The sequence below is a fragment of the Cucumis sativus genome, chromosome 3 (assembly GCF_000004075.3).
Source record: "Cucumis sativus cultivar 9930 chromosome 3, Cucumber_9930_V3, whole genome shotgun sequence".
Lineage (NCBI taxonomy): Eukaryota > Viridiplantae > Streptophyta > Magnoliopsida > Cucurbitales > Cucurbitaceae > Cucumis > Cucumis sativus.
Window position 1 is genome coordinate 15884740 of NC_026657.2, and position 12172 is coordinate 15896911.

At 27.8% G+C, this 12172-nt stretch overlaps 1 protein-coding gene across 1 annotated transcript; it reads left to right on the forward strand.

The window, feature by feature from the left end:
- Nucleotides 1-5822: 5822 nt before the first annotated feature.
- Nucleotides 5823-6788, forward strand: LOC101222654 (lipid transfer-like protein VAS). The gene is made up of 2 exons (XM_004145571.2): nt 5823-6237; nt 6493-6788. Exons 1-2 carry the CDS (start codon nt 5880-5882, stop codon nt 6576-6578), a joined length of 444 nt encoding a protein of 147 aa, XP_004145619.1. The 5' UTR covers nt 5823-5879; the 3' UTR covers nt 6579-6788.
- The last annotated feature ends 5384 nt before the right edge of the window (nt 6789-12172 follow it).

Genomic DNA, 12172 nt, shown 5'->3' on the forward strand with positions numbered 1-12172 from the left:
AGACGAATCATGTTTGTGATCGAGATGACTTCAAATGTTCTACCATCAACGTAGCTTTATGATCAAAGAAAAAGCTTAATTCAATTTGGGACTTTCGAACCTATAATTGTCCAATTTCAACAATAGATCGTGATAGACTCCTAAAACAAAGTAGAGCATGTTAAGGATGATAGTGACGGATGGATGGTCGTGGCTCATTGAAAAGGGAGACTAGAAAATTTCATTGAAAAAGAGTCGTCATTCTATCAAAAGCATGCGAAAGGAAGCATCTCTTATAAAAAGAAAGGGAAAAAGAAACAAGATGTGAAAGCCTAAGCCTATCAAAGGAAAAGACAAGGACTTCCTCCAACCTAAACGATCGATAACTTAGACAGAATTCGTTCCAAGAAGCTTCCTTGATTATCATCCAAAGAAAGTATTAGAAGTCACTGCATGTCATATTGTCAATATATCAGAAGTCGACAACAATTATGCATCTTCTGAAGAAGTCGATAATTCAAATGAAATTAAGCAAATGACTTCTGTTATTAATCGTATCAAGATTTCAACTACTCGATCTTCAATATTTTAAAGATTGAGTATGGCCACGAAAGAAGAAGAAAACCAATATCCAATGTCTACTTCTAACTAGAACTTCAGCTTTCAAAGGACTAAGTATCTTCATATCAAAGAAAGATCAACCTTCAACATCTGCTTTTGATGGATTAAGGATGACAAGTGATCAACATGAAAAAGAGATGAAAACTTTGAAGGCAAACCCCATTTCATGAGGAAAACAATGGCGAGAAGGTTCACAGTCGTGTTCCATCACGCATGAAGATAAATTTTTCTATTGAAATAAATACAGAAGATTCCTTGACGGTGAAGCTAAGACTTATTATATTCACCAATTCTACAAACGAAGGAGATGAACAAATCCTTGATATAAATAAGAGCTACTAAATATGCAAAACTCCCTATCGCAAAAGCCTAAACTGCATGATGCTCCTAGTCCACAAGAGCTTAACAGGTGAATAGTAAAAAAAAAAGTTGAACTAGAGACCTACCCATTCATTTTGAGGATCTTTGGTTGAAGGAAGAACTGAATTTGAAGAACGGAAGATTCAAATTTCTAAAATCTCTCAATGCATGCAAGTTCTTATCAACTTCGACATCACAATCTTTTGAAAGAGTGAAGACTTGGAACATCAAACTTTTCTTGAATTCCAGAAGATTGAAGCTCAAATAGACTTGCAAGTACAACTTCCTAAAGACTGAATATCGAAAATATTTCAAGTCTTAATTTGTATTTGAGATAAAGCATCAAATGAGCAAATATTAGAGAATATCCATTATATAAATCAATATACAAAGTTCAATTCTACGAATTATATTTTTTTCAAAAATCTCGTGTGAACAGTTTAACCAGCATCTAAAATAATAAAAAACAAATATGGTAAGAAAAATGTGAAGATATATTATAAATTAAAACTAAAAACGTGGTAAACAAATTAATTACTAAATAATTCTAGATACTTTAAAACATTAGCTAAATCAAAACAAATTTGATATCAAACCAAGAAATTAAATTTCAAAATAGAGAAAAAGTCGATGGTTTTATCTTAATTCAATTATGTTGAAATCTCATCAGCAAGGTTTGAATCACCTCTTGCATCTAAACTTCGTTAGGTTTGAATCACTTATTGTATTTTGAAAAAAAAACAACCAATTCAAACCTTTTTGGTGATATTTTGAAAAAAATAATTAAATCTTCAAGTCGGTTAAATATGTATTTTCAGAAATTGCGACAAAAACATTTTTAAAAAAATAGTCTATGACACCTCTTTTTTGCATATTACCAATATGACAAATATGACAAACAAGTAACTAGTGATATTAAACGACTATCATAAGGTTATTAAAGGGTTATTGACTCTTAAATTTGCTACTTCTACTATTTAGAAAAGTGGTGTGACATGGGTCCTTCAAACAAATCAAATTATTTTAAAAAATTAAAATAAAACAAATATTTTGATATTTTAAAGATCAAAATAAATCATTTTTTCGATTGAAGTAAATCAAATCTAATATGAAAAAAACCAATTTAAATTTTAAGTGGGAGCAAATTACGACACCAAAATCTCAAATTGGTTAGATTACAAACGCATATTTGAAACTTTCTATTAGGCTATGCATGTGTTGAAAACTGATGCATAGACTCGTTTTGAATGATTCTATCAAATCTAAATATGAATATGGCATTTGTATAGAACATGTTTTTGCTATTAAACTTAAATTTTGTCACTTCCTCCAATTTTTCAAATTTTTATTTATTTGAACCTAACTCAAACAAAACAAAACCAACGAGCGTTAGTGAATTTTCATACCATTTTGTTTATGAAGGGTCATAAATTTTTTGAATCATTCTTGTATTTATTTCTTATATGTTAGTCTTTTAAGTCCATATTATTAAAGAGTTATCAATTATGTGATTGACTAACATTTAATTATTAAGTGTTTGGTGAATAGTAGTTGAAAAGGGAATGAGGGGAGTAAATTATTAGATTTAAAAAGTTTATCAGACCAAATCTAAGAATCCAAAAAGAAGAAAAAAGACTTGTAAATTTAATTTAAATTAATCATTTAAGGGTGCATTTAGTAGACCATTTATTTTGGAAACAAACATTTAAAAAACCCATAAATACTATTTCATGTTTTTAAAATATGTGTTTTGACAACAAATTCATAAATTCAAAATATGATTTAAATGAAATCTTAAAATGTGTTTAAAAATAGATTAATTTTCATAAATATAACAAAAATACACAAATATAACAAAAATACACAAATATTTACTGTTCATCTAACAAAAAGTAAAAGGTCATGATTGTATCGTAAAAGGTCATGAAGTCGATACAATGTATTTAATAATTTTTAAATTTGTCCTCGAATATTGGAGACAATTTGCCTTCTTTCTTTCTTCTTCTTTTTTATTTATTTATTTTCTCTTCCCAGATTTCTTAGTCTTCTCTTCCCAGATTTCTTCATCTTTTCTTTCAGATTTTATTTTTTCTATTTTTAAACGGTTTATTTTTCTGTTTAAATCTTCTATTTCATTTTCACCGTTTTGGACAATATTCTTTGAAGCTATTTCATCTTCCACATATTCGAGAATATCAAGATCATTTAAATATCATTTTGACATGATCTAAACGATCGTTTAAATTTAAAGCCATATTTTCATCGTTTAAAACTAACTACGAGATCATGTCTACGAGATCATGTTGATATGATCTAAACGATCACTTACTAGTCAACACGATCGTTTAGATTTGAAGCCATTTTTCCACCGTTTAAAAAGAACTACACGATTGTGTGGATATGATCTAAACGATCGCTTACCAGAGATTAAGCCTATTTTAATGAAATGATTGTGTTTATGAATTGTGTTCCAAAAGGTTTTCTTAAAACTTCACTCACTTGAGTTTATTGACATATGCTTTAAGTTTTTCTTTCTCGAGGTTGTAAGAACTAAGCAATCAATTAGAAAAGTAAGCGATCAGGTTGAAAGCTAAGCGACCGTGTTAAAAGGAAAGCAATTGTTTAAGAAACTAAACTATCATACTGGAAACTAAACGATCATTGAAAGTTGAAAACTCTAAGGATATTTAGGTGAATTCCTTATTTTCCTGTTTAAGAATTTGTATCTTGTACTATTGTAGAACTCTTGAGCTTAAGTGAAGTATTGTGTTTTGTTTTGGGTGCATGGAGAAGGAGGAGAGAGAAGGAAAAAATGGGTAATCGAAAGGGGAAAGGAAGAATATGAAATGTCATTTTTTAGTTGCCTGTACGAAGTGCCTTGTACGTTTGAATGAATATGGTTAGTTTTAGTACTTCTTGAAATCTCTCATTCAATTATTGAATTTTGAAAGCAACTTTATATCAGATAAACTTGTTTGCATTTGAACTCAAAAGAAAACAAATATCAGAACACTGTACCAAAAATCTTAACATCGAACCAACGAACCAACCTTGTATATAATACAATAACTAGTATCAAGTCAAACCTATCATTCGATAGATAAGCATTTATCTATCATTGTTTATCTATCACTAATAAACAATGATAGACTAATATCAGTGTCTATCTGTGATTGACAATGATTGAACTCCATCAATGTCTCTCTTTGATAAGAGTGTGATATAATATGATTAATGTGTCTGTGACTTATCATATTGTCTTTTAGTGATATATAATGATAAAGCATTATATATCACGTTTATCACAAGTTTGTTTTTACTTTAGGTTGAACTTTCCTTTGTTTCTATCACTAACAGACACTAATACACTTCTATCAGTCTTTATCAACGATAAACTTATTTTTGTCTTAATCATTAATAGACTTCTATCAACCTCTATCAATGATAGACGCTGATAGTAATATCTATCAACCTTTATCAATGAAAGACTTGTATCAAATTTTGTTACTATTAAGATCAATCATATACTTCTATCAATTTGTATCATTGATAAACGTTGATATTGATTTATCAGCATCTATTAATGATAAATATTGATAACAATGTCTGTCACAAATGTCAATGTCTAAATGTGTATAATTGATGGCAACAAAATTTTGAACAAAATCATCATCTCTTGATAGCCATTGATAGTAGTAGTCTATAATTGTTTATTACTCTATCCATGTCTATCACAAATGGATAGTGATAAAAGTGATTAACTTTTTATTGCTGATTAACTTCTTATCTATCACTATCTATCGTTAGAAGAAAGTTGTATACTTTTATTATTGATAATCAACAATAGATTTCTTTCAATTTCTATCTATAATAGAGCAAAGTTGTAAACTTCTATTATTTATATATGTTGATAGACTTTAATTTATCACTATTTATCACCGATAGAAAGTTATAAACCTATACAATTGATAAAATTCTATGACATTCTACTTTATATAGGTTTCCTTTAATATTTCAATTTCTTGTACATCATCGTAACATGGGATTGGAGATTACTTTTGTTGCTTGAAAAAGAATGTTTTAACGAGAGTGACAATCATATGTGTTCTCTATTGGTAGACACTAATGTCTATCATTGAAAGACCGTGGTAGAACATTATCGATAGAACACTATCATTATATTTCAAAATTTCCTTTATTTTCTTAATTCTCTCTTTCTTTTTTCTTTTTTCTTTTGGCCTTTTTTCATCTTTCGTGTGTTCCATTTTCTTATGTGTTGATTAACATGAATTAATGTGTAGATTGTTACTGAGTTAGAATGAACATGGTGTGAGTTAGGTTGTTTGAAGCTCATGTATGTGGATTGTTCTTTTGCTAAGAATCGTCACTACTCTATCGTGTTGGAAAGCACTTTTTCAATATAAAGGAATTATTTTCATAATTTGTATTATATAGATCATAAAATACGGCATTAGGAAAACACAATTATTCATTCAGATTGTAAGCAGAACACATTTCTTACTTTTTGTTTATTTGAGAATAAAAAGTTTCAAGAAATGGTTCTCTTGCTTCCATTGCATATATCTTCTTCAGCTACGTACAAAAGAGAGAATATATAAAAAGAAAAGCAAAAAGGCGTAGGTTGAAAAATAGGAGAAATGTAGAAGAAGAAAGTAAGAAGGGTTAGCTTCACCAATCCAATCTAACAACCATGAGATCAGAGTCATCAACAATCTCAAAAGTCAAAAACAACAACAATAATCCCTCATACAATTCAAAATAATTAAGTTGGATCACCCACCCCTACACCCTTTCTCTTTCTTTAACATAATTCTTCCAAACATATGTGTATATATACATATTGTTATAAATTAATCCATAAACACACACAGAGAGAACGAAGCAGATCATCAAATTGAATGGAAATTAGAAGAGAAATAATGAAGAAAATAGTAGCAGCAGCAGTAGTAATGGTATTATTAGGCTGCGGTGGAAGCATTGGAACAATGGCTCAAAGTGAAGACACATCGTGTGTGAATACATTAATTCCATGCTTAAATTACGTAAACGGAACCAGAGATCCACCGGAGAGTTGCTGTAATCCACTGAGATCCATCATCAATTCAAATCCGGAATGCCTTTGCGGTTTAATTAGCAGAGAAGGAAGCAATAGAGCGGAGGCGGCAGGGATAGATATCAACGAGGCTCAACTCTTACCCGCTCGATGTGGAGAACATGTTAATCCTCTCTCTTGCCTTGCTGCTAATAATACTTCTGGTAATTAATTGACTGCAAAAAACAACTTCTTTTAAGAGTATAATTTAGAGTGAGAATTTGTTAAAGGGCTAAAATTGCAACCTTCCATTGAATAAATTCATACAATTTGATAAGCTAATTAGAGTAGACATAATATTTTCTCTTCTTTATTATTTCTGGCTTCCAAATCCGTTGGATTTGTCCTTTGTTATTTGGTTTCTTTTTCCCTTCTTTTGTTGGATTCTATTTTGATTCATTCTTGATTTGAATTTGCAGGCTCGCCCTCCATGTCTTTGGCTCTTCAAGTAATTACACTTGCGATTTCCACAAAGCTTATCATGTCTTCAATTCTTCACTTTTAGGTTTTGTTTGCACCCATTTATCCATTATGTGTCTCTCTTACCATTTTTCATTATCAATATATTGTCACCTTTTGTTTTAAACGCTGAAAAAGGAAATTTTATCTTTTGGTATCAATGTAGGTTCAAGATTAAAATGACTATTAGTATTTAATATTTGTGTAATTACATATCACTTTGTTACCACGAAAATAAAATTTAGCATCACTATGAGAAATAAGTCCTTTTCCAACACATAAAATCGTCGAAAATGAGTTAAAATGGCATCGTAAGAGGATCTTTCAATGTCGTCCGTCTCGTCGAAAGTACAGTCAGTAGATGTTCATAAGGAGAGTATCTCCCTACGTGTAGTGGAAGATCATATGAACCCCCGACGCTTTACATACACGCGAAGAGTTCTCATAGTAAAGAAGTATGTCCTAAGTTTTAGAATAATTAGAGCCAATAAACAATAAAAGGAATAAAATCAATAAAAGTTTTGGGATGATTTTTATATAGCTTTAGCTGAAAATGACCCCAAACATATTCAGAAGGGATGAAATAGTGAAATGGAATCGATTTTGTCTGATAACACTTAGTTTTTGACTAACTAAACTTTCATGTAGCTGCAAAGCCATTGGCTGCAAATAGATTTTAGGGGAAAAAACTTAAAATGGCCCCATAGATAAATTCAAAGCTGATTAGTTGCAGAAGGGGTTTAATTTAGTCAAAAGGAAGGTGTTAAGACTTTTTTGATGCATACTCTCATATTGCTAGAATGACCACAATTAGAGAGCTAATTTTGATTCACATTGCTTCTATATGCTTAAGTTAGAAATTCATCCAACGGTCGTTAAGACAACTTTCTAAAATGGTAAATTAGAAGAATAAGGCCAAACGGAAAAAATTAAAACCCCTAAACAATGACATGATCAAAATTTTGAGTGTCATAATTTCTTATGCTTTTGTAATTAATGAGTCTGATAAGTATGTATATTAAGATGGTGGAAAATGGATGTGTTATATTTTATATGCTTTGTAAGTGACGGCATCTTTTATCCTTGGTATTAACATGAAAATTATTAATGAAACCAAGCAATTATTATCAAATAATTTTGACATGAAAGGTTTGGGTGCTGCTAATGTCATTTTAGGGGTTAAATTGACTAAACAGTGAAATGAACTTTTGATGACTCAATCACATTATGTAGAGCATCTTTTGAAATAATTTAGCTATTCTGATTTGAGTTTTGTATCTACTCCTTTTAATCCTAATTAGAAGCTGAAAAAGAATGTAGAACAACCAATTTCACAGCATAAATATTCTCAAATAACTCGCTAACTACACTAGGCCAAACATTGCATATTTTGTGTATGATACTCGTAGCCCAGATGAATTTGATTGTTGTGCAATTGAAATGATTGTGCAGAGTACCTCTAATCTTGACAGTGAGTTTCCTTCTCCAATAAATGAGTATAGTGATGCCAAATTGGATAGCTTAATTAGATGAAAGTAAAGCAAGTAGGGAGTATGTCTTTACTTTGAGTGGTGGTGGTGTTTCCTGTAAATCTACAAAACGAACATTAATGTTTACATCCATTAATTAAGGAAGTTGGGCTTATTACCTTAGATTTAACCAGTTTGGAGGCAGAAAGTCTAAGAAGTCTTATAACTCATATCCCTATTCTTTTGTAACTTCTAATTTTGTTGCGCCTTTACAGTTAAAGGTACTTTAGCTGGCCTGATTATAAAATATATAATAGGAAAAAGTAGACATATCACACCTAATTTTGTTAAGCAACTATTATCTCTTGATTTTGTTAGTATGATCTCTTGATTTTGTTAGGTCTTGATTTTGTTAGTATGATCTCTTGATTTTGTTAGGTCTGAACCTAACTTCTATTAACGTCTGTGACACTAGTAGAATATAAAATTCCTATCAAGTATATAAGTGTCTATTAGTTTTTACGCACGATAGAATCTAAAATTTTATTATATTTTATATATAATTTGGTTTATTTTACTATTTTTGAAAATGCTCCAACAAAATTTAACTAATTTTATGGTGTTGGTTGACATTTTTGTTTAATTTTGTCAAAAAAAACTATTTTTACAATTTTATTTGGGAAATTAGAGTAATGAATTTTTTAGAAATTCATTTATAAAATAATTCATTTTAGAGAAATCAATAAAAACCAAACTTTTATGAAATGAAGTTTAGGTGATTGATTGGAAAGTTGTCAATTTTTTTATGTTTATGAAACTTACAAAATTGTAATCCATACTACCTCTCCAATGTTCAAAGAAATAAAGTATTGTTTGAAAAAATATCTCACATTTTTCTCTTTTTTATTTTAAATAATTACTTAAACAATACAATAAATCAAGCTTGTGTGTTTATTTAGAGTGACACTATTAAATTTTTTTTCTCTTATTTATTTATTTTTCAATATACTTCTACTTCTAAAATGAAACTATCTAAAAAAATTTAATAGGAAAACAAATAATGTTTTTTGTTCTAATTTTACTAATTTTAAAATTTTAAAACAATTAGTTCCGAGATATTGTCTCATTAATTTTTTTAAGTACTCTTTTAAAAAAATTAAAATATATATTTTTTTATGAAATTGGGTCATTGTATTTTAGTAGTCTCACTCATATAAATATAATAAATGGACAAAATATTTTCGACTCATGTCAAAAAAAAAAAAGTCCATAAAATTTACCAATTTTATAAAAGAAATTATAAGTTTGCTCTTCCTTATTATTTATTATTGTGTTTCTTCTCTTGTGGGATCTTTTTTCTTTTCCTCTTCCATGATATCTTTTCTTTCCATTGTCTTTTTCTTTTCTTTTGCAAATTTTTTAAATATTTCAATTTGTCCTTCTTTTTATATGCAATTTTTCTTTTTCTTCCCATGGTCTTTTTCTCTTCTCTAACTTTTCTTTTCTTTCTCATTCGATCGTCTTTTTCTGTTTTGGTAATTTTTTAATATTTTTTTTAAACTGTTATTTAATTCAAGATCATTTTTTTTTCAAACTGTTACGATTGTGTATCAAATCTAAACGATCGCGTACCAAAAAGTGAAAAAAAATCATTTAAATTAGGCTACCCAAATTTAAACTATTAAATTAAACGATCGTCTCCCAAATCTAAAATATCACGTACCAAATTTTTTTTAAAAAAAATCAATGATTAAATCTAAAAAATCGTATGGTAAGAATAAGAAAATATAAATTGTCATTTTCTAAATATATTACTCGTTGGATGTCAATTAATCACGAGTCATTTTTGGTATTTTCTATTGTGAACTTTTGGACTTTTTCCGTTTTAAAAATTGTTTGTAAATATTTTGCCGTTTTGTTATATTTTTTTAAAGAAAAATTTAGACAAAAGGCCTAAACATACTAGGAAATTTCACAAATATCCTAAATTATTATTTATTTTCTTGATTAGGTTTTCATACATTTTTAGGACAATTATAACATTATCATAATTATTAATTATATATGATTTTTGAAATTAAATTCAAATTATTTCCTTATTTGTATTATACTCAGTTCATTACGTAAACGATAACTTCATTAATTATTAATACATATATATTTGTATTTATTAATGAAATATTTATTACCTTTGCAATAATTTAAACATGATATAAATCATTATCTTATATGGTAATAATATTTTTAATTATAGTACAAAATAATTATCTTCGATTTCATGCCCAAACCAAAAGTTTTTTTCTCACGATCTTCAATTTCGACATCGACTTTCTTCTCTAGTTTGTATTTTAAAAAATTGTTTTCTTCCCTCTCGATTTGCTACAAAAATATATAGTTAGTCTTTTTTCTTTCATTTTTCGTTTCGTATATTCTTTCTTCTTCCATTTTGTAGCATATATATTTTTTAAAAAAAAATTGTTCTTCTTCCGTTTCGTAGCATATATTCCGATCATGTTCTTTTATTTTGTTTAATTTTTTATCATTCAATTCATCTTCCTGTCATGCTCAACATAAATTTTTTATTAAATATTTTGTCATTCGTATATGGTATACCACTAAATAATATGATTTGTTACATATATACTAATATATATATTCAATAATACATACACATTTTTTTTCATATTTTGTGATTTTTTTCTTATTGCATATATGTGTCAATATATACATAGATTATATATCCATTTAATATTTTTTTTATTTCTTACATATATGCTACTGAATAATTCATTTATGTTTCGTGATTTGTTACATATATACTACTGCATATATTCAATAATACACATATAGATTTTTTTTTTCATGTTTTGTGATTTTTTCTTACTGTATTTATGTATCATTGTATACACAAATTATGTATTCGATCAATATTTTTTTTAATTCTTACATATATATATACTACTACATAATACATATATTTTATATGTTTTGTTACATATATACTACTGCATATATTCAATAATACATAAATGATGTTATCTTCAATATACTCAATATACTCTAATGTATTTCAAATACGAAATATAAATTCTTATTAACCTTAAATTTTTGTCAAATTTTTTCTCAAACATCACTTTACCAGTCGGTCGCCGATGTTCTTCTTCTTCACCGCTTATACTTTTCCCAATCTTCTATTATTTGGCGTCTTTTATGAAGAAAATGGAATCAATATTCAACGTATTCGAAGAAGAAAACTTTCTTTTTTTAAAAAAAAAAATCTAAATCATAACTCAAGTCTCTGATTTCTCTCTTTATCGGTCTACCTTCAATAAACAAATTGATATAATAACTTTTCATTCATAAAATATACACTCTATTATTTAATATACTATAATTATGTGCAATATATGAAAAACAATGCAAAACGAAAGAAATAATGAACGAAGAGAGATATTGGGAAGTGAGTGAGAGATTGGAAAGTGAGAGAGAGATCGAGAGGGAGGATTTTTTTGAACAAAATCACCAAAATAAAAATAATTAAAGAAATTTTTTTATCATAATATTACCACAATAGAATTAATCATTTATCATATTTACATAAGATATCTAATAAATGCAAGTATTAATCATGGTTCATTTTCTTTTTTCTATTTTTTTAATATGTTATTAATAATAAAGATAAGTAAATTAGTCATTTGAGCCTTATATTTGTGTAAAATATTAGTCAACTTAGAACATTTTTGAAAAATTTGGGTTAATATTATAATATGGTATACCATTTTAGACTATCTTAATTAAAAACTCTTTTCTTTAAAAGACTCCTAGAAAGAAAATTGCAAAAAAGAATTTAGAAAAAGCCGTCCATAACGCCTTTTTTCTTTTTCATATTTGCAAAAATGACAAGTAATTAGATATATTATACGGCTATCAAAGAGCTATCGTAGAGTTGTTCACTTTTAAATTTTCTACTTTTGCAATTTAGAAACAGTAGTGACTTGGTTCTTTTATCATAAAATGTTTTGCCAACGCTTCTAAAAAATGATAGAAGATTAAATGATAAGTTTTGAGATAGTGTTGAGGGTAATTAATTAGATAATTATAATAGTTCAGACATATTTTGGGGTTATTTTTATAATTTAATTTTTTTAATCATACTAATTACAAACAGAGG